The 24,498-nt window shown below is 37.8% G+C and overlaps 1 protein-coding gene across 31 annotated transcripts in view; it reads right to left on the reverse strand.

Moving 5' to 3' along the window:
- The window catches only part of NRXN3 (neurexin 3), a 1,684,741-nt gene that overhangs the window by 1,021,357 nt on the left and 638,886 nt on the right, over window positions 1-24,498 (reverse strand). For 23 of the 31 annotated variants that reach the window (XM_074392917.1, XM_074392909.1, XM_074392921.1 and 20 more), the window contains 2 exons: window positions 17,879-18,082; window positions 11,104-11,130 (listed from right to left, as the gene is read on the reverse strand). In XM_074392917.1, coding sequence (XP_074249018.1) covers window positions 11,104-11,130; window positions 17,879-18,082 — 231 coding nt within the window. The remainder of the gene's footprint in view (window positions 1-11,103; window positions 11,131-17,878; window positions 18,083-24,498) is intronic. The other 8 variants (XM_074392932.1, XM_074392912.1, XM_074392931.1 and 5 more) reach the window with 1 other exon arrangement.

The raw sequence follows: 24,498 nt of genomic DNA on the forward strand, positions 1-24,498 counted from the left end.
ATTTTTTAACAGGGTCCCTTGCAGCAACCATTGAAGACTAGTACAAGCTTGGGGATGCCAATGATTTTGTGAACAGATACTACATAATTAGATTTCCTCTGAAACGGTTTCATTCTGAGAAGAAAATGTGTAAAATCTTCTTAGTTTTATTTCCCTAACTTCTAATAAACTCAGAGTTAAAAAGCTACATGATTCTAGTACATCAACAGAACAGTCATAAAATTACTCCATTTTTTAGAAGTAACGTCTCCTGGTCTGTAAGTTTTCTTCCCAAAATTGGTTCTAAAATTGAATACTGTGTTTCCTGAGATGCTTTGAATCAGTAAATAGACTTCCATTTTGTGGCTAATTGATCCAGAAATTCCAGAATTCAAATTATAATATTCTGTTTTATGATATGCATAAAAATGGCTGCAATTTATCCATATGTGTATATATATATATATGTACTTATTTATATATATAATTTTTATATATTAGGCATGATGAAAGGGAAATACATCCATTAATACATTTATCTTGTTACCAAACAAGAACGAAGAATTTAGATTAATAATGCTAACTTACCAAATGGTCACTGTACATCCTACTCCTCATAGAGGTCAAACTGTTAAAAGGATAAACTGAGGCACAATAAAATTTTTAAAGACCTTATTGAACAAATAGTGACTCGTGAATTGGGCAGAGAAGCTCTAAACCAGAAACGGCTCTGGAGGAAATACAAAGAGCAGGCTTTTATAGGACAAACAGGGGAATAAAACAAAGAAAACACTTGGCCGGTTACAGTTACTCTGTTGCCTTATTTGGCCATCCTACTGGAAAGTCTCTAGTTATATAATTGTAAATTTGTTGGCTGCTTCTGATTGGTTGAGCTTACATTCTGTTTTTCCTGGATACAGGTATTAATGAGATGTAGCTCAAATTAACTTTTGCTCTTATTTGCAAATCAAGCAAGGTTAAGGTCACTCATGAGGCCTAACTGGCTTTGTTCTGCTCAGGGATTTCTCAGGCCCAGTTTCCATTTAAATTTACTGTAATGCTTCCTAATTTTCAAAATATAAACTGTGCCTAAAACTAATACAGTCCTAATTTGGTATCCATGAGAGGTTAGTTCAGGACCCTTGAGAATAACAAAATTTGTAGATGTTTAAGTTCCTTATAAAAAATGGTGTCCAGTAGTATTTGCATATAAACTATATACATCCTTCACTACTGTAAATAATCTCTAAATTTCTTAAAATATTTAACACAATTTACATACTATGCAAATAGTTGTTATATATATTTTTATTTGTCTTATTTTCTATTGTTATGTTGTTAATTTTCATTGTTTTTGAAAATTATTTTCATTTTTTTGTTGGTTGAATCTACGGATGCAGAACGAGCAGTTATGGAGGGTCAACTGTACTTACTAAATTTGTCACCTTGTATATCTGACCACAGCAATCAGACACATAAAATGGATTGGAGTACATAAAGAAATCTTTGAAAGGTAGAAGAAAAACAGAAACAGTATTTTTACTCAAATTTATAGTCCCTGAAATATCAGCCTTTTAAAAGGGAGCAGAAACACAGCTTGTGAGGCTTTAAGCAAGTGGTCAGATGATGGAGAGCAAGTCAAAACAAAAAAAGAAATCAGGAAAAGAAAGCCCTAACTAAGTAGACTGGTGTTCAGGACCTCAACATGAGAAACGCACATATATTGTGAAAAAAGAAACCATTACGTTGAATTGAACGTTGATTAGCCCTGAACAAAATCCATGAGAGACTCATCAAGATCTTAGAGATAAATGCATCTGAGGTCCAACTTATTTGAGAAAATCAAGAAATGGAGAGGGGTGGTGTGGAAGGGAAGAGAAAGGGGTGGGAGAAAGAACTTACTCAATCTGTGAGAATTTCTCCTGCATTTTCCTTGGAAATTTGCAGTATAAATTCCTAAAAGTGACACTCAACACTTGGAACTCTGCTTGCTCTCAGTAAATGTCCATAGAATAAGTGAATGAGAAAGAACAAGGAAGAATGACAACATACAATATTTACAGATACACGTTCATCTTGCTTCATGAAATTTTCCTTACTTCCAACCAAAATGTGGCCCAATCAGACTTCATGAAAACGTTTATTTTGTCAGAAATCTCCTATTTTACAGAAAAAGGAATACATATTCTTTTAGATTATTAGGATAAGATGACAAATTAACACCTTGGTTAATTTTCTTACTTTCAGATTGACAAAAAGACAAAATGTAGTTTACAATTTTTAGGCTTGTACCTTGCATGTTGATTCTTAAGAATTTTGTATAAATAAGAAATTAAAGCAATGGATACAATTCATTACCTCATGCACTTATTTAACGATTATTTACCAAGTATATACTATATCCAAGGTAGCTTCAAATCATAAAAATCATACAGTGGGCTGGACATGGTAGCTCATGCCTGTAATCCCAGCACTTTGGGAGGCCGAGGCAGGTGGATCATGAAGTCAGGAGTTTGAGACCAGTCTGGCCAATACAGTCAAACCCCATCTGTACTAAGTATACAAAAATTAGCCCGGTGTGGTGGTGCACACCTGTAATCTCAGCTACCTGGGAGGCTGAGGCAGGAGAATCGCTTGAACTTAGGAGGCAGAGGTTGCAACGAATCAAGATCATGCCACTGTGCTCCAGCCTGGGTGACAGAGCAAGACTCTGTCTAAAAAAAAAAAAAAAAAAAAAATCATACAGTGGCAGATGTCCAAGTAAAAACGTTAGGCTTTACTGGCATTACATCTTTGTCACTCTTTCTGTGTGCACGTGTGTGTATGTGTGGTGTGTATATGTATCTCCAAACTAGGTACACTCACTGCATATCTGAACTATGTACACTAATTTAACATAATACAGCAGTTCAAATTGTGATTGATAAACACGAGTCTATATACTGCCTCTCCTAACCTGATATTTAACAATAGAAAATATCTACATTGGCAGGGTATCTGCCTATTTTTAAGATGTTCAGATATAAAAAATGTATTCCTTTGCCTAGCAATCTTTCCTAGAGTTTAGAAGCTCTATTGTTTATATCAATATATCTTGCTATGGTCTGGATATGGCCTGTTCCCACCAAAACTCATATTGAAATCTGATCCTCTGCCGGGCGCAGTGGCTCAAGCCTGTAATCCTAGCACTTTGGGAGGCCGAGGCAGGTGGATCACGAGGTCAAGAGATCGAGACCATTCTGGTCAACATGGTGAAACCCCATCTCTACTAAAAATACAAAAAATCAGCTGGACATGGTGGCACGTGCCTGTAATCCCAGCTACTCAGGAGGCTGAGGCAGGAGAATTGCCTGAACCCAGGAGGCGGAGGTTGCAGTGAACTCAGATCGCACCATTGCATTCCAGCCTGGGTAACAAGAGCGAAACTCTGTCTCAAAAAAAAAAAAAAAAAAAAAGAAAAGAAAAGAAAAGAAATTTGATCCTCTTTGTGGTGGCAGTACTCTGCAGGCGGCATTTGAATCATGTGGTGAATCCCTCATCAATAGATTAATGCCCTGAGGCAGGAGTTAGTTACCTCTCCTTGTGCATGGGAATAGATTATTTCCCTTCAGAGCGGGGTGTTAAAGAGAGTTCTTTTGCGTCTTTGGTTTCTCTCTTTTGCTTTCTCTCTCATCATGTGATCTCTTTGCACATACCAGCTCTCCTTCTGTTTTTCCTCCATGAGTGAAAGCCGTGTGAAGCCCTTCACAGATACATCTGCCCAATCTTGAAACTTTCAGCCACCAGAATCAAGAAACAAATAAACCTCTTTTCTCTGCAAATTACCCAGCCCCAAGTCTTCTATTATAGCAACACCAAATAGACTAACACGTAAGTTGTGAGGGCTTGTGCTTTTAACTTCTTTTTCTCCTCCTCTTTTGCTGTTTTCTCTGCTTCTTCCTTTGATGAGACAAAGTAAACTCTCTTTTGGAAGCCAGTTATTTGTAATGCATAAATACTTCATCACATTTACTTTTTAACTAGGTGCTAGATCCCATTCCCTTTATTCTTTCTAAATTTCATATGAAATTTACAAGTGAGGAAACTAAGTGTTGAAGTAACTGTGAAAGACACGGAGCTCATTTTTGGCACAGATGAGGCTATTCGGCTCCTGTCCTCTTTGCTCTTCCTAACTGCACTAAATGCTCATCTGTGCTGAGATCTCAACACAGATCAATGAGAATACAGGCGATAAATCACAGTTGCTACTTTTCTATATTATCCCTGTTTATTGAAACAAGATTAACATATGAAATGCTGCTGTAATAGATCGCTATTAAAAGATTTAAAAGATTTCTGGTATAAGTGGTCTCCAAAGTCATGAATGACAATGATCCCTACATATAGTTGAAAATGTAAAAGGATGGAAGTAAAAGACCTATGGGAACTGAACGTGTGACAGCCACATTTTGAAGAGCTATCTTAAGAAAATGAAAATAAAGTTTGACAATATGATGTGTGTTCCAAGAGTGAGGAGAAACAAATACATATATTGCTGGTAGAAATCTTATATAAATTTGTAAAACCTCTTTGGAGTGCAATTTGGTAATATATATCAATATTTATAATGCATTTACCTTTTGACTCAGCAATTCTGCTTGTAGGAATTTATCTAATAGACTTTGTTGTACATGTATGCATTAACTAATGAACAAAAATATATGCTTCCTACATTTTTAGTAGCCAAAAGTTGAGAAAAATTTAAATGCAGGGTGCTGATTTTATAAAATATAGTATCCCCATAAAATGAACTATTATGTGGCCTTTAGAAGGAATAAAATAAATCTGTATATTCCTACATGGAATAGTCTCTAAGACATTTTAAGTGGTAAAATAAAATTAGATGTAGAAAATTATGTTGGTATTTGTGTCAAAGAGGAGGAGGAGCAGAAAGCAGACAAGGAGAAAACAGAGAAGAAGGACGTGGTTATAATTATGTGTTGTATACTCATAGGCAACCCTGAAGGAAGATGTAAAATAACCCTGATAAATTTGATTGCTGAGAAAAGAAGTTTGAGGACTAGGATCATGAATGGGAAGAATTTTTACTATTTTGCCTTTTGTTCTCATGTAATTGTATTAACTATTTAAAAATAAAACTAATCTGAATATTTATTTAGAAAGGTTTAATGTTATATACTTAGGAAGCATCCCACTATCACGAAACTTTGGCTATTATTGATACTATAAATATTCTTCCACTTGAAGTGTTCTATATGTTACAAGAAATATAAAACATACCAAAAGAAGCAAAAATATGCATTATGAAGGTAGAAAATGTCAAGCATGATGCTTATAGCTGCTTATAGTTTGACAGAGAATACATCACTATACATAGGCTCTTGCTTTATGATTTTCCATCTCTACTAAGATTCCAAAAAGTGACATCACCAGGCAAATGGCTGACAGTAACGATCACTTGACTTTTAAAATGGATACCAAAGAGGGTTCTACAAGTTCCTTTGAGAAAGACTTTTAAGAGTGAAAGAAGTAAGCCCTCCTTATTGGTCTGAGGCAAAAGTTTCTGAGTTAAAGGAATAAGCTAAACAATTCAGCTCTGAGATTCTCAGATAAACCATGCCTAAAGATGAAATAACATATTCTGGTTCCATGGAGAGAACAGACAGAGTAAAAGAAAGAGAAGAAAACCGTAAGTTCAGCATAATAAACTGCAGCTCACTAAACTATGTCTAAATTAAGCAATGACCACTCACATGTTACTGACTTTTCAAAAGCACTGAAAATGAAGTCTGCTTAGAAAGTTAAGGCAGAGAAGCTAAGGGAAAGGCAGAAAGAGAGAAAGAAAAAGAGCGAGAAAGCAAGCAGGGAAGGAAGGTAGGGGGAAGTAAGGTAGAGGGGAGGAAGGTGGGGGGGAGGGAGGAGGAAGGAGGAGGAGGGAGGTGGGGGAAGGAAGAAGGGAAGGGAAGGGGAGGGGAGGGGAGGGGAGGGGAGGGAGGAAGGAATTATCCAAGCAAGTCCAAGAGGAGAAATACTCAAACACCAGTAGCCTTGGGAGATACAATTTGCAGATATCATATCCTTGTGCTGTTATTTCCATACATCTCTGAGATTACTGTGTATCTCTATGATGAATCAAAGATATCAGGGTAGGTAGAAAATAGACAAGATCATCAAAGCTATTCTCTGACACAAATAACTCTATTATGGTACTTGAGCATCTTAAGATCAATATATTTTTGTATAACACAGTATTTCTTTTTTCCTCTGTGTCTAAGAAGAAAAAAAAGAAACCTTGTCACAGATAAATTAGTGAGTCTTTAGGTTCAAAGTAATTAGTGAGAGAGATGTTGTTACATACACCTAAATAATCAGGCATCTATGCAAACTCACAATTCCCATGCCACATATACGCTCCATGTTAGAAAGATAATGAAAAAGGCCACAACACAGAAGAGTTAGCGTTTGAGAGGAAAGAGAGATAGAAAAAGAAAGGAAAAGTTGAAATTCATTAATATATGTTTACTAAATTCATTCAAGCGATACATATATTTAAGTAATATTAGTTCTCTATATTCATTCATACTGCACATGGCTTGAAAGGAATAAATTAGGGGCTAGGAAGTCATAGGAAAAAGGCACAATCAGACAAGGTCAAAGACAAAAAGCCATTTTCCATACTTTCATTTGTGCATTCATCACACCAACGAGAAGTTCATACCTGTTTTCAGAACTGCATGCCTCTTAGGTTACTGCCAGCCTTAAGGAACTAGAGCCATAGGAACAGGTCATTTCCTCCAGAAATTCTCCAGAAAACAGCTCTGTTTTGTTTGTTTGTTTGTTTGTTTGTTTGTTTAGACAGAGACTCACTCAGTCACCAGGCTGGAGTGCAGTGGCATGATATCGACTAACTGCAAACTCTGCCCCGAGTTCAAGCAATTCTCCTGCCTCAGCCTCCCGAGTAGCTGGGATTACAGGCGTTGGCCACCACGTCCAGGTAATTTTTGTATTTTTTAGTAGAGACGGGGTTTCACTATGTTGGTCAGGATGGTCTCAATCTCTTAACCTTGTGATCTGCCCGATTCAGCCTCCCAAAGTGCTGGGATTACAGGCATGAGCCACCGCACCCGGCCAGCCCTGTTTTCTTTACCAGTGTTCCAGGTCACCCTAGAGTTCAATTCACCATGATGGCTGCCAACTCTGCTGTTCTTTTGCAATTTAAAAATAAATTCTAAGCTAGAACTATATGTATTAAGTGTCTTTAAATACATTTCTGCCAGATGAATCAAATCCAGCAATGACCTTGATTCAACCAAAGACCTTGATTTTCACACTCTCTAATATATGTTTATTGATAGTAACTAGAGAGGAATTTATGGTGTGGTATTCTTGGAGGATTTGGAAAGCAAGGTTAGTAGGATTTGTAATGAATAATAATGAATATATCATAGATATCATGAGAAAAGACAAACCATTAAAAAAAGAGAAGTTAAGAAAGGGAGAAAGATACAGCGGTTGATTGGAATATTGTTTTTGCTTCTTAGTAGGAAATGCTTGGCATGGAACTGGGCCATAATCTCCGACAAAAGGGCCAGACAGCAAAAGCAAAAGGAAGAAGGCTAGAAGAAAACTGCTTTTTTTTTCCACCTCAAGATCACTGTTCTCTCTCATGGCCCACGGTTTTCTCTTGATGCTGGAAGATCATCCTGCTTTCTCATGCTCTTGTCTCCATTAACGAGTGCCACAGAATGCCTTGGAAATAGGCATTTCCCAGAAAAAAACAATATTTTATAACACAGAACAGGGGGAAAAAATAGCTGATGTCATTCAGTATTTTACCCAAATGACTTTTCAAAGGACTGACATGCTAAAAAAGAATGACTAGAAAAGTTCACAAACTTATAATCCATCTTGATTCAAATTTAATTCAGTATTTCCCTTCAAGGGGGGAAAAATGCTGTTTTTAAAATTAAGCAAGGTACCCTATGACTCCTATTGAAATAACAGCAAGAGGTAAGGCTGAAGGAAAGACCCCTCCCTCTCAAACCAAGGGTGCAAATACTCTCACAGTTGAAAATCAAGGAAAAGCAAGGACCTGAGCACTTATTACAGAAACAACTTGAGATCCTGTAACAGGTCAAGCTATGAAATCTGACAGGGAGTCAATAAGAAGAAGGGCTTAGAAGTTCGAATCACGTACACCCTTTTTCTCTCCAACTTTAATTGCACAGTCTTCTCAAACTTTTCCACTCAAATGCCAATATCAGTAATGAAATAGAGAAGATACACAATAAAAATGAAATGTCTTTGAATTCTTATTCAAATCTTTTTTTCTTAAACATTCAGGCTTATTTGCATTCTTCTGCATAATTTATTGATGTGGTTTCAATTTAAACTTTTACTCGAGATTAACAATTAAAATTAGCTTCAGAAAAAATGTGCCATATTTACTTTGTGACTCTACATAACCCTAGATGCATGGTTACATTGTTTAGCTCTAAAGCTGTTAGATTACTTTAAAAGACCCATGTGTGTTGTTTTTTTTCTAGTCAAATACTGTTTAACCAGTGAGCATTGTATTATGTCTCTGATATTATATTTCCAATACTATTAATGTTCCTAGTATGGTAAAGGTTTATTATGAAAATCTTAAAAATAATTTCCAAAATCTAACCTTGATGCTTTATGTAAGTATTGAATTGAAATCAGTTATATTCTTTCTATGGTTTGTGATCAAAGCTGGGAACATACCTCTGCTGACTTATTTTCCTCTCAATGCTGTTTTTGGTGGTTGAAAATAGAAAATATTTTATCAGATTAAGAAAACCTGCTGTCATCTGTGTCACTACCTTCCCAACAGAGAGAATCCTGGAAATTGTCTTATGGTGGCTTTCTGTGGCTGATTATACAGAATATATGGGATTGACTTCATGAGAAAGCGTGGAGAGAGAAAGCAAAAGCAAATCCTGATATCCTGATAAAATAATTGCCTCAGTTCCCCGTTCTCCAAATAAGTCTCTGAAGCTAGAAGATGCTAGATGTAGCTTGGGATATGAGGCTTTGCACCTTCATGCTGTTTCCACCTTATTTCCTTTTGAAAACCAGTGTAAAAGGAAAGAGAAAGATTTCCATAGAAATGCTATTAAACTTTTTTTAAAAAGCAAGACACAAATGTCTATATAACAATTTATGTAATTCCATTGACATGAAATTTCCAAAAAGGCATATTTATTGGAACAGAGCATATCAATAGTTACCTAGGACCATGGGTAGGAGCAGAGATTAGCTGGAAAAAAGCAGAAAGAAAATTCTGGTTCTAAAATGTGATTGTGGTGATGTTTGGACAACTTTATAAGTTTAATTATAGTCCTTGAACTGTTGTAGGTTTATGATGGGTAAATGTAGCGGTATGAAAATTAGATCTCAATAAAGCTGCTTAAAAAAACAAACAAATCAAATAAAAAAGAAAAAACAGGAACAGAAAACTCCAGGCTTTGGAGAGAAAAGATACTTCAATTAGGCTTTTAATGATCTAAATATCATAACAAATTTCTGGCTAATTAGAAATATTTAGACACAGAAAATAGGGCATTGCTTAAAATAACTGCAAGTGATGCCAAGCCAAGGATAAAGCACTCATTTTGGAAGTAGTTGCTTATATCGATATTTTCAATGTCTTCTTTTTGTGTTAACTTAGATGGGACATTTGCACCCCACCAAAAGTAGAATTAGGCTTTATTAGTTTGTCATGCCCATAATATAGCTTCCACCAAGAAAGAACTTTAAATTAGCACCTATAAAAGACTTACTAGGATGAAATCAGCAAGTAAACCAAATGCAGAAGTTGGATTTTTCCTTTTGTTCCTACAGAAAGACCCTAGCAAGGAAAGAATTTTAAAAATGATGAGATAATATGGAAAATTACATGTGCCAGATATTCAACTAATCCAGTTTTTCTTCTCCTGAGTGCACTAGAAGATGACATTTCCCAGTTTCCTTCACAAGCAGGATGGAGTCATGTCTAGCAAATAAAATATGAATAGAAGTGATGTTTCTTACTTCCAAGCAAGGCAATAAAACCTACTGCACACCACTCAAGCTCTCTCACTCTCTTTCTCTTCCATATGGATACAGCCAGTAGTAAAGAACTCCAGGATGGTGGACCCACCTCATGGAAGGAACCTAGATCCCTGGATTACCTCTTTGAAGAGAGTTGTCTGGGAAAACTGCCCAATTAGTATTGGACTTTGCCTGAACAAGAAATAAACCCTTCTTTTGTTGAGCCATTATAATGTTGGGATTGCTTCTCACAGTAGTTAGTATTAATCGGCCTAATCTAATATGCTATAGTACATATCAAAGCATGTGTCTTCCTTTTTACCTTTCATCATCTAGGCCTATTCTTTCTCTTGTGCCTATTCTTCTATTTATCTTCATATTCCCCTTCCATGTTGACTCTAGTTCGTGTTTACTTTTAATGAACAGGAAGAAACGCATGAGACGTTTTCATCCTGTACCTTGTTAGAACCCTTTTTCAAGAACAAGGGTACCTGAATGGAGGAAGGTAAAAATCATATTACAGTTCTTCCTTTTGCAGAGCCAGTCTCAAGTCTTTGGTTGAAGCATTGGCTTATCACGAGTAGCAGTGATCTGCCCACCCTGTTAGAAGTTCCCAACGGTGATAAACACCAGGAAAGAAATATCAGAGTTGGCAGCCACCTCTGGGTCAAGAACTTTTCTTTTATTTTCTGAAGTGTTTGGTAGTGGAGAAGTGCATGCTGGTTGCCCTAAAGCTTTTTGTTCACTCTCAGAGTTACTTCCCAAGGACAGTAAATGATCTTTCCAAGTTGATTTTTCACTATTTCAATGTGCCCTTGCCTTCTTTTCTTCATATAGAGCAAATGCAAGGAAAAAAAGAGAAGACCTGCCCAGAAACCACGCCCCAAACCGTACTCAGCCCTTCACTCTCACTCAGTTCCCCATCTTCTTAGCCCCAGTTCCCCCCAACTCCATTGTAAAAAGAAAAAATAATTCAAATAAAAAACAGCTTATAAAACAGTAAACAAAATAAAGTCCTTTTTTTTTTTTTTTTTTAAAGAACAAAATGAAACTTGAGGGAAAACTTACTGGAGTTACAGTTTATCCTGATACAGTCTAGATGGGGAAAAATAAATGAAAGATGAAATTGCATCCTTCAAGGTAACAGCTGCAGACATCCAAAAACAATCAGTCCACCCTTCCGGGGACAGACACACGTAAGAAATGTGGCCATTTTATATATATACAGTATGTACAAGTTTAAGGGTGGGTGTATATGTACAGTATATTATTTAGTAAAGTTGGATACATATATATATACACACACACACATATATATACACATATGTATAGAGATATATACTGGTATACATATATATCCACAGTAGACACCAAGCATGTTTTGTTTTGTTTTAAAAAAAATCTATTCATTTATATAAAGTATTTCAAACCTGGATTTTAAAATATGAATTTTGTTAAACTTGGAAAAACAGGCAAAAATTTCCCCACCAAATGTTGCTTATATTCTATTTTTCCCTGTAATTTACTTTCTTAAAATTCATTTTTAAAAGTAGCATTAATAAAAATTTTATATTAGTATTCCAAAGATATATCACCAGTCCGACACATTGTATCATTTAAAAAATCTGCCCATTAAGTTTCTCAGTGAAGTATTTAACCCTTTCTCTTTTTGTAAAAACAAACTCCCTCCACCCTCTCCCTAGGTTGGTCCCCAAATGCTATAGAAATTTGCATAGGCAGACTTGCCATATTCCTTAGAGGTAAGGAAAGGGTTAACACCACCTGGTCATTTCCTGTCATAAAATGGCCACTTGCAAACAGCTAACCGCACAAACACCCATCCCAGATTTTAGAGAGGTGGGGTCGGGTGTAGGGTCAAAGGAGGTGTTTGAAGTTATCAAGGTGAACTGGGTTCTCTAATTGCTAGTGATTCAAAGGCTCCCAGACCAACCCCCTCAGGAAGCCCATCTCTGTCTTCCTGCCTGAATGCTCAGACTAAATCAAGTGCCCACAGCATTCAGGGAGAAGGCAAGACAGGCAGGTGTGGAGGAGGTCTCGGCACCTTTGACCTGAGTATTTCACTCTGTGATTCTGCATCTCGAGGAGAGAACACTTTTTGGTTTCGGTTTCACTGTTTTAAATGGGAAAGGAAGGGAAGAAAAGATATTATATATATATTACCAGCCGGTGCTGGTAATCAGACAAGGTATTCTGTGCCAGAGATCAGCATATCTAACACCGTATTAATCTCTGCTTGAGAGTCATGTACACACAATTTAGAAGTCCTTGAGTAGAATCAGTGGGCGGTAGTAGGGGACTGGGCAGAAAATGTCAGAGAAAGGTCTCAGGTTAGTTGTTACCAAGCTGCCCAGTTCAGCCTAAGGTTGGCTTATCACGGTGGAAATTTCAATAAGGATATATTAAAAGGTAGAAGCAAAAAAAAAATTTTTTTAAGTATAAAAAGTTGAGGGGAAAATATAGTCACAAAGTACTCTTGCTCTGCCTAAGCTGACCCAATAGATTTTAGAGGACTTGTCAAGGATGATGCCACCATGTGAATTCCCCAAAGTTAATCATTTTAAAGGAGTAAGAATAAAGGGCAGAACAAAGCTATGTGAAATCTGGAGAGGAGCCATTTAAAACACCCAGTTATTCTGAGGGAAGGAGGCAGAATGCTTATTTGTTCCCGAGAAGAACATCTCTTGAGAAAAATCTGGGTTTGGTTTCGTGCGGTTAGGTTTGTCATGTGTCGTCAACCGCAACAGAAAAGTGGGAGCAAACAGCCCTGGAGCAACTGGTACGATCACCAGACAGAGGAGGCCGTTCCCCTGGTGAGGACTGGAAGGAGGGAGGGAAGGAAGGGAGGAAGAGGTGGTGGCTTCAGCTACTGACTGCACCTACCATCACCCAAAGCTGAAGAAATGTCCCTTCCTGACACATTAAAGAGAGAGGGGAAACTGCTTGCTTATGAGAGAGGAAGAGTGAGGATTTTATTATTAGATAAGAAGCTGGCCTAGTGAGAGGTGCTGGCTTGGGCTCATCTTTACAAGTCACCCAAATGATGTCATGTAAAGTGGATGGGGTCTTTAAACCAATGTGAGGGCTTGTAGCTTTCAAGACGGCAGACAGTTTACTTTACATCAATATGTGAAGAATTACTTGGTTATTTTACCTGAAGCATAAATGGTTTGAGAAGGAAAATCTAACCCAGAACCTTCTTGATAGGCTCTGATGGGGGTGTTGTTGTTACTGAATGTGTATGTATATTTGTATAAATATGTGTGTGTGCATGTATACACACCCATGCACACACACACACACACACATGCACACACACATAGTTATATATGTGGTTCTTTTAAATAAGAAAATGAGTCAAAGAACTGAGTTGGGAAGGCAGTTTCCTTCAGATCTACCTTTGGTAGCAGCCAAAGTTTTTTCTTTGCTTGAAAAAAGTCTGCCTACGCCTTGACATGTCTTTTGACGTTTGTATGTGTGTATCTGTGTGTTGACTGTTTTAACTTTGTTTTTAATTATGAAAAATGATAAGAAAATTGTTTTTTTTTTTTTTTGAGACAGAGTCTCACTCTACTGCCCAGGCTGGAGTGCAATGGCGCAATCTTGGCTCACTGCAACCTCTGCCTCCCGGGTTCAAGCAATTCTCCTGCCTCAGCCTCCTGAGAAGCTGAGATTACAGGTATGCACCACCACGCCAGGCTAATTTTTGTACTGTAGTAGAGACAGGGTTTCACCATGTTGGCCTGGCTTGTCTCGAACTCCTGACTGTGATCTGCCCACCTCAGCCTCACAAAGTGCTGGGATTACAGGTGTGAGCCACTGCTCCTAGCCAAGAAAGTTTTTCTCATTGGTGAGCTTTGGATTGACCATGGGAGAGGTAAATGTTTCTAAGAGCTGTGTGTCTTCAATAATATACACAATAAACAGTAGGAACAAGTCCACATTTCCAGAGAGAGAACATCTGGATAATTCAAATGCAATTAGCCAAACTGCCTGTCACTCCCTCAGAGTCTCTGCCATTGAACAAGGGCTCCTGGCACTCTGCTAAGGATCTTTTAAAGGCTTTGCCCATATCAATGATCTTTTCTCTTGTGCAGCTCAATTCAAACTGGGCACTGAGGAAAATGGAGATTCCCTTTGTGCATGTTTCAAAGGTGACCATCATGAAAACAGTTGGAAGTCATTATGACTGACACATCACTAACCCCATAGTCCTGATCTGTGAAGGGAACAAATAACCTATGCTGATCTAGCAGTTTAGAGACACGAGTTCTAGCCCCAGCTCTGCCTCCAACTGCTTATGTAAGCTTTGAAAAGCTATATTTCTCTCTGTGCTACACATCTGTAAAAGTAAGCATAACGAGACTTGATTGATTTATCTCACAAAAGTATCATGAGATTACAATAAGACAAGGTCTTTTAAATCTCTAAATATGCTGTAATAATAAAAGGTTGTAGCTTATAATTTTCTAAAGGATCAAAATATGGTTGATCCATAGTCAACCTCTCAACTTTTTAAAAGTTGTGCTGTGTTACAGGATGTTTCTCATACCTGTGAGCACTACGTATGGCTCCCTGCAGAAGACAAAGCCATTGGAAAATCCTAATCTCCTTGACGTTTGGAAGATATGTTACATCAGATAAATATATACCAGGCTTTTACATCATGAGTGTCTATGTGTGATCAATTTGAAATAAACTAAAATATTATTAGTGCATGAATTGAAAAAACACAACTTGAATAGAATGAGGGAGCAAAGTGATCATTTGGAATTAGTTTTGGTGGAATGCATGTGAAGGCAAACTCTACTTAGAGGTATTTTCTTCTACAACCAAGAAAAAGGAAATATAAATTCCTGGCACAGAGGAAGAATATATTTACAAAGGGGCATATTTTGGGGAGGGGATGGAAGGAAAACATTTAAACGAAGCATGGAGATGAAGAGTGGCATCTACACAGTGTAAGAGTTAAGTTCAGTTTTCCATGTCATGTTGGCAGGAAAGCCGTAACTATGATGAACCATATCCTTCAGGGTAAAAAAAAAAAAAATAACTACTGCTTCTGGACAAGCACAGTACTCTCTTCGGACAGGCTACCTCGTTTTTTACTGAGATTGTTCAACTCAGCAGGAGGTAGATTGAAATTGTAACCAAAGAAGATAAAGGCAAAAAAAAAAAAAAAAAAAATAGCAAAGTCTACTGGAAAAGCACGTCTCCCAGATGTTGGCAAGAGTTTAAAATACAAAAATAGGCCGGGCATGGTGGCTCATGCCTGTAATCCCAGCACTTTGAGAGGCAGAGGTGGGTGGATCACCTGAGGTCAGGAGTTTCAGACCAGCCTGACCAACATGGAGAAATCCCATTTCTAGTAAAAATACAAAATTAGCTGGGATGGTGGCACATGCCTGTAAACCCACCTACTCAGGAGGCTGAGGCAGGAGAATCGCTTGAACCTGGGAGGCAGAGGATGTGGTGAGCAGAGATCGCACCATTACACTCCAGACTGGGTCACAAGGGTGAAACTCAGTCACAAAATAAAATAAAATAATGCTTTTAGGAATGTACATGAGATCTATGACTAACTCAAGGTATACGTGTGTATGTGTGTGTGAGAGAGAGAGAATGAGACTCTGTATACCTATTTCCTTATTTGCCTTTTTTTGCCTTTTCTATGACTAACTCAAGGTGTATGTGTGTATGTGTGTGTGTGAGAATCTATATACCTATTTCCTAAATACCTTTTTATTTCTACCCCTGTTGACCCGTTTTTCCTCCTAAGGTATGAGACCTGTCAAAGTTGACACTCTAATCTTTACTAAACAACATCTAATGAAGAAAAATATGTCTGTTTAATGACACAGTGTGCATTCCCTCAGAATCCCACAGGGCTGAATCCTTCTCATATGTTTGTTTCTTTCTGACTCTGAAATAGATCCAGAGATAAAAATTGTCTTCCTCATCTTTTTCAGTGAGCTAATCAGGGGGTTGTATTTGGTTCTGTTTTTTTGTTTTGTTTTGTTTTGTTTTGCTTGTTTTTTTTTTTATTTCTTCTGTTGTTTTTCTGAGAAGGAGATAATCGGCTGCTGGCTGTTGGTTTTAGGTAACACACTCTTACATTGATTTAAGGTGGGGAGGATGGTGCAGGGGTGGAAGGTAGTAGGGTCAGGGGTATGCCAGTCTCTGTAGGCTGCTCAGTACGCTGTGTTCTCAAGGCTGTTTGCTGTGCGGGCCGCAGGCTTTGGGCCTTTGAAGGGTTGAATACCATCTTTTGATTTACCATGGTTGATGGTGGAGAGGATTGGAAACTCAAGAACACACGCACACAAAAAGGTCCAGCAAAAATAATAATAGTAAAAAAAAAACATAAAATGACCAAACACACACATACACAAACAAAAGATAAACCAAGAGACACACTGACAACAGAAATCAAATGAAGTTGGACAAGAAAAAGGGCACAGTGTTGTAAATGCTGCAAACCAGAAGAAAAAAAAAGACGTAACTAAATAAGTCACTGCTCAAAACAGTCCTTTGTGTCCCAGAGATTTTAGGTTATGGTGTAGGCATTTTCCAAGTGTGTCCAGTTGACCCAACAGTAGATAAGACTGGTATGAATTTAAAAACCCCACCTTCCCACCAGGACATCTAGCCCTACATAGGATCTTGCATCTGGTACATTTGTTCATCATTTCTTCTCCATGGCTCTGACAAACCATTGCACTCAACTCTTCATAAGGTATCACTATATCCAAACACATCCTACATACCCAAATAAATCCAACAGCTTAGAAAGTTTGGACCCAGCTATCTCAGTAATCTTATCAATGCTGGGTATTAACTACCTGCTGATTAGAAATAGCAGAAATAGAGGGTTTTTTTCTTTCCAAAAACCAAGAAGACCCCAATCTCTATAGAATATCAATTAGAATTCAGTAAAGGTCAATAGCAGAATAGAATATGAGGCCATAAATAGGAAAATTTCCAAAGATTCTGTTATGGGTAATCACAATGAAAGAGAAAATCCTATTTCAATAAAGCTACAAATTTGAAGTCATAATTTTTCAACTCTGAGGTAAAACAGAAACATATTATGCAAGGAGAAGAGAGTTGTTAGTGAGTGTTAGTACGAGGTTAACAACCTTTGCACAAAGGGAAGCTGAGTGATGGTTAAGAATGTCAAGAAGAATGGGTATATGTATCAGGAGCCACATTTGCCTGCCACGTGTCACAGACTCTCAACTTAGGGAATTATTTTCCAAGGGAACAACAATCTATTTGTTCTCCCACTAGGAGAAGGTCATAGGAGATACCAGTGTCATCAAGGCCACCAGAATTCTCCATTTGAATAGTAACTGCAGAGCTAGAAACAATGTACTTCTCACATGACCCACAGAGTTTAATTTCCTACAACCCCACATCTGCATTTTGCCTCCACTTCCTGTCCTGTCCATGCCCTCAGCTTCGACTGTTTTGAGTGGTGACCGAGGAGTTGGACTTATGGGAATATGATTGATCAAAAGATGGACCAAAGTAGCGTGTTTTACACAAAGCTAATCGATTCCAAAAAACAAGAAAGGAAACTTAGAAAACAAATAATCTAGTAAAGAAATCACCATTGTCAGAAACCAGAAATTGACATCAAAACCTCATGCAGAAACAAGGAGAAGGTGTTTGTTGCTGTTGGGTTTTATCCTTGGTCTATTAAACAAGAGGTGAGCAGCTAACTTTCAAGAAACAAACAAAGAATTCAATCAAACCAATGAAAATCAGAAAAGAAAGGGAAGACAAGCCCAAACAGAGTGGCAGAGGGTACTTCATACGATACCTAAGTTAACCATGAGCTTGACACGCCCCCCGTCCAGCTCCAGACGCAGGGTATCAGCAGAGTCCCTGGAGGTCGTAGCCACCAGCAACCCATAAGCTCGCTGGGACATGAAGCGGAAGGACACATCCTCTGCCTCCGTGTGCATGACCATGGGCATGATGATCTTCATGTACATGCTGCCATCATAGCTCAGGATGGATGCCTCTGCCAAAGAAGAATGGAGAAGAGCATTAGGATGAAGGATGTTAGAGTTGCTAAATACCCCTTTGCTTTCAAGCTAAGCAAAGTAGAGAGGGCACCGGATTTGTAGCCTAGTGACTTGCGTTTGATGAACCCTTTTTGTTGTCCCCTTTTTAACTGTGTGACTCTGGGCAGACCACTTAAACTCTGAGGCTCTATGTGTTCATTGGTAAAGGTATTATGGCACTGGTACCTTCCCTACCAAGCTCATAGACTTTGTCAGGAGTACCAACTTAAATAACGGATATGAAGATACTCTGAAAAAGTGAAAATACCCCCACAAATAGCATTGTTTGCAATTCTGTATGCTATTGATAAAACACAAGTATGAGGCCGGGCGCGGTGGCTCAAGCCTGTAATGCCAGCACTTTGGAGGCCAAGGCAGGTGGATCACGAGGTCAAGAGATCGAGACCATCCTGGTCAACATGGTGAAACCCTGTCTCTACTAAAAATACAAAACATTAGCTGGGCATGGTGGCGTGTACCTGTAATCCCAGCTACTCAGGAGGCTGAGGCAGGAGAATTGCTTGAACCCAGGAGGTGGAGGTTGCAGTGAGCCGAGATCATGCCATTGCACTCCAGCCTGGGTAACAAGAGCGAAACTCCGTCTCAAAAAAAAAACAAAAAACAAACAAACAAAAAAACACAAGTACATAAAACACAACTTAGAACCCTTGTATTTCATGAAGAACAGGAGGAGAGCAGCAGTTTATAACCACCACAGCAGACAAATCGATATTTACCAGAGAGCTTTCAGAGGCAGGAAAAAGTAGCAGCATGGTCTGGCGTAACAGCCCCAGTGCCCAGACATTGTGAGAGTTTGTTTGTCCCATTCAAAGAATATCTGATAGAGGCAGAGTTAGAACAACAACATAAAGCTAATGACACCCTTGAAAAACTATTTTACTTTCATTCAAATAGGGAAAGTCATTATTATTATTATTATTATCATTATTATTTTGAAACTGTCTCACTCTGTTGCCCAGGCTGGAGTACAATGGCACAATCTTGGTTCACTGCAGTCTCTGCCTCCCTGGTTCAAACAATTCTCCTGCCTCAGCCTCCTGAGTAGCTGGGATTATAGGCACATGCCACCATTCCCAGCTAATTTTTGCATATTTTGTAGGGATGGAGTTTCACCATGTTGGCCATGCTGGTCTTGAACTCCTGACCTCAAACAATCCACCCACCTTGGCCTCCCAAAGTGCTGGGATTACAGGCGTGAGCCACTGTGCCTGGCTGAAAACTCACTTGTATTTGATATCTTCCTCAGTCTAAGCACTTTGGTTAGGATCCCCTCCAGACCTCCCCCCACAATATGTTACCTCAATTAATGCTATAGTGTGATTCTATTACTCCTACTTTCAGACAAGAAAACCAAGATCCTTAAAGGGCTGTGTTATCATACATACCAAAGTCACACAGCCTCCCTGGATTTGACTCAGTATATCTGATACCAAGTCCAAGGACTGTTTCGAAACACTATAATGTTCAACATATGAATGTGTTTAAACATTCACTAGGCAAATATTTTTAGGAAACACAGGAGAAAAATATCACTCATATTCCTAGAAAGCAAATCTGTCATTGGGTTCAATATCTGTCACTGAGTAGGTCTTTATTAAATGTTTGCTGTTGTCAAATATTTGCTACCTGCATGCACTAGGGAGAATATAAAGGTGAAATAGACAAGGTCCCTGTTCTAAAGAGAGATACAGAATGCACAAATAATTGTACTGGGCATACAAGTAGTTAAATGACAGAGGAAATACATACAATACAGGTAACATTCAGAGGAGGGAAGCTGAAGAATGCAGGTGATTAAGATAGATGGGATAGAGTCTGAGCTGGTCTTGATAGACGGGTAGAGTTTGTAATGAAAGAAGCAATGGCATCATATTCAGTGGTAGATCAGCTAGTAGCTCTATAGACATAAAGGAAATAAAGAGGAGGATGCTCAGATAATGAGATGCTATGATATATTTCTCTGTGATTTCGGATTGCCAGGCACTCTTCTAGGCGGTAGGCAAACTATTCAATTTAACAGAAGCATCTGATATGGTTTGGCTCTGTATCCACACCCAAATCTCATCTCAAATTATAATTCCCATAATCCCCATGTGTTGAGAGAGGGCCTAGTGGGAGATGATTGGATCATGGGGGTGGTTTCCCCCATACTGTTCTCATGAGTTCTCACAATATCTGATGTTTTATCAGTGTTTGACAGTTCCTCCTTCACACACTCTTTTCTCTCCTGCTGCCTTGCGAAAAGGATGCCAGCTTCTCCTTCCATCATGATTGTAAGTTTCCTGAGGTCTCCTGAGCTGTGAAGAACTGTGAGTCAATTAAATCTCTTTCCTTTATAAATTACCCAGTCTCATGTATTGCTTTATAGCAATGTGACAATGGACTATTACAGCATCTGACATACATTTTTAACAAATGGTTATATAAGGTAGTTGGAGACCAGAATAAAATCAGGGGACTTGGGTACCTACTGGAAAGTTAAGTAAATGGTTTTAGATTATGAGATGCCATAATATATTTCTCTGTGATTACTGATTGCCAGGCAGTCTTCTAGGTGGTAGACATAACAGTGAACAAAAGAGAAAAACACCCCTACCCTCATACAAGAAAGAATTGAAACAGGGAGAAACAAGAGTCAGGCAGATCACATTGAAGGGTCCCAAAATAGTCTGTGTTGTTTCATGCCCCTACCCTGTGTAGATATCACACAAAAGATCCATGAAAAGTAATATAAATGCACTTATGATATTCCTGAAAATCAGCAATCTCCCAGGTAGCACTCACTACATGCTAATAGCAGCACATTACAATTTGCAAACTGTAAAGGGATTACAGATAAAAGTGAGACAGTTGCAAACACCATTACAATAAAAAATATTATGAAGATCTCTTCTTAGATTGGAAACAATCTAAATTTAACACATGAAAGATGTGAAGCAAAACAAAACAAAACTTTTATCTCCTGGAAGAGCAGAATCAAGAAGATCAAGAATGATACCTAAAACTGAGCACTTACTATTTGTCTGGTGCTTCCTAGGACTTTATATGTGGTAAGAAATCATTTAATCTTCAAGAACACTATGATGCCATTATTATTACATTTTCTAGCTATCAAGTTACATGACTAAAAACAATGGCAGAGCTGGGAGTTGCATGCAGGCCGTCTGATTCTCCCCACTGTATACTTAACGGTCCTGTCAAATTGTCATAGATCTATGCCAGGAGCACAGTCATGTTTCCAAGCACCAAAGCACATCCATCAGGCTTCATGGTAGAAGTTCTATTGTGTGTATGTGCACACACATACAAACATGCCATTAATTAAAGTCTTATATTATAAATATACAAAATTATGTAAACATAGATAATACACATATTTCTAAACACATTGCTCTATGTAAATATGCAATGCTCTCTGTGTAACTGTGAGCACCATTAATCATCACTATGTATCTTCTATACACAACCACACTCCTCTTTAAGAGATATTAGGATACAAAGCAAGCCATGAAATGCTTGTTTTGATGCATCCCACTGAAATACATCTCAAAATCAATGATTGCTTTTGTTCCTCTAGATATGTGTGGGGCCAGAACATGCATATAAATTAATGCATCTTTATATCAATATTGGTAATATCAGAGAATAAATATCATGTGAGCATTTAGTTAAACAACTAATGTTAAGGGGAGGATGATGAAGCAGAAAATTTAATATGAGAATCAACCAAAATAAAATGTTATATGGATTCATATTAATTTTTTCAAAAATTAAAAACACAAAGAGAACCATAAATAGAATATTAATTTTAGGGAGGCAATGAGCCTAATAAGGAAAAGTTATTCAATCTTAAATCAGTCCGATTATTGAGTACTGAGAGACCACATCATGGGATACCCAGCTAATGGTCCTTAAATAGTTATCCTATCTTGTTCCCCTTTTATTCTTTTACTGTCTCCTTTTATCTCAAGTGAATACTTCCAAGCACACTCTTTTAATTCTTTTAATCATTTTAACTATATTTTCATGATACTTTCTTACTGGTTGCTCTAGGGCTTACAATATACATGTTAATTTACCAGAATCTACTTCATCTCTATACTAATTCAACTCCAGTAAGACATAGAAACTTTACTCACAGATAGCTCTCCTCCCTTTCATCTTTTTGTCCTCTTATTCACATAATGTCCAAATATATTACAAACCCAATGAAACATTGTCATAAGTCCTTTATAAAAACTTACATTTTTTTTTTTTTTTGCAATGGAATTTTGCTCTTGTTGCCCAGGCTGGAGCACAGTGGTGCGATCTCAGCTCAACCTGAGCTTGGTTCAAGCAATTCTCCTGCCTCAGCCTCCTGAGTAGCTGGGATTATAAGCACCTGCCACCACACCCGGCTAATTTTTTTACTTTTAGTAGACACGGGGTTTCACCACGTTGGCCAGGCTGGTCTTGAACTCCTGACCTCAGATTATCCACCCACCTCAGCCTCCCAAATCACTGGGATTATAGGCGTGAGCCACCACGCCCACCCAATTTACGTCTTTTTTAAGAAGCTAAGAGGAAAAAAGACAGTTCAAGTATATAGAGATTTTTTAAATAAAGCTTATTACTTATCATCTTTGACTCTCTTCACTTCTTCATGTGTATTCTAATTACCACCTTCTGTCAATTCCTTTTTCCAGTAGAGCTTCATTCGTGTTTTATTGTCAAATATATTACAATTCTATGTTATAGTCATAACAATACAAATTTATAGATGCTGTTTATGTGACTGCTTTTAGAATTAGTTAAGAAAAAAATAATTATACTGTGTTTTGTCATTACCTACATAATTACCTTTACTGGAGCTCTTTATTGTTTTTGCATGTAAATTCAAATTACTGTTTGCTGTCTCTTTCAGCTTGAAGACTTTTTAGCATTTCTTGTAAGTGTGCTAGTAATAAATTTTCTGTTTTTGTTTACCTAGGAATGTGTAAATTTTATCTTCATTTTTGAAGCACAGTATTGCTGGGTATAGAATTCTTGATTGACAGTTACTTTTTTTTTTCAGTCCTTTGAATGCCACCCCACTGCCTTTGGCCTCCTTTGTTTCTGAAGAGATGTCAGCTCTGTTAATCTTCCCATAGTGCCCCTGTAAATGATGAGTCTTTTTTTTCCTCTGGCTGCTTTCCAAATGTTTTATTTATCTTTGGCTTTCAACATTTTTATTGTAAAGTATCTGGACATGTATCTTTTTCTGTTTACTCTATGCAGAATCCACTGAGCTTCTTGTATGTGTGAAGAAATCTTTTTCATCAAAATTGAAAAGTTTTCACCCATGATTATTCTAATATTTTTTCAATCCCTTTCTCTTTCTTCTGTTCTTTTTGTTGTCCTACTAGACATATGTTGGGACCCTTAATGGTGCCCACATTTCTCCAAGACTCTGTTCATTTATTTTCACTAATTTTTCTTTCTTCTATTCAGATTCCATAATCTCTACTGTTCTATTTTCAAGTTTGATTATTGATATGGTCTGGCTGTGTTCCCACCCAAATCTCATCTTGCATTGTACTTCCAATAATTCCCACATATTGGTGGAAGGACACAGTGGGAAATAATTGAATCATGGGGGCGGTTCCCCCATACTGTTCTCATCATAGTAAGTCTCACAAGATCTGATGCTTTTATAAGAAAAATCCCTTTCACTTGGCTCTCATTTTCTCTATTCCCTACCACGATATATGACATGGCTTTTGCCTTCCACCATGATTGTGATTGTGAGGTGTCCCCAGCCACATGGAACTGTGAATCCATGAACCATCTTTTTCTTCATAAATTACCCAGTCTCAGGTATGTCTTCATCAGCAGTGTGAAAATGGACTGACTAATACAGTAAAGTAGTACTGAGAGTGAGGCACTGCTGTAAAGATACCTGAAAATATGGAAATAACTTTGGAACTGGGTAACAGGCAGAAGCTGGAACCATTCAGAGGCCTCAGAAAAAATGTGGGAAAGTTTGGAACTTCATAAAGACTTGTTGAATGGTTTTCACCAAAATGCTGACAATAAAATTCAGGCTGAGAAGGTCTCAAATGGAATGAGAAACTTTTTGGGAACAGGAGTAAAGGTGACCCTTGCTATGTTTTAGCAAAGAGACTGGCATCATTTTGCTCCATGCCCTAGAGATTTGTGGAACTTTGAACTTGAGGGAAATGATTTAGGGGAACTGATGGAAGAAATTTCTAAGCAGCAAAGCATTCAAGAAGTGACTTGGGTGCCATTAAAAGCATTCAGTTTTAAAAGAGAAACAGAACATAATGGTTCAAAAAAGTTGGAGCCTGACAATGCAAAAGAAAAGGAAAACCCA

Source organism: Saimiri boliviensis, chromosome 2 (assembly GCF_048565385.1).
Source record: "Saimiri boliviensis isolate mSaiBol1 chromosome 2, mSaiBol1.pri, whole genome shotgun sequence".
NCBI classification, from domain to species: domain Eukaryota; kingdom Metazoa; phylum Chordata; class Mammalia; order Primates; family Cebidae; genus Saimiri; species Saimiri boliviensis.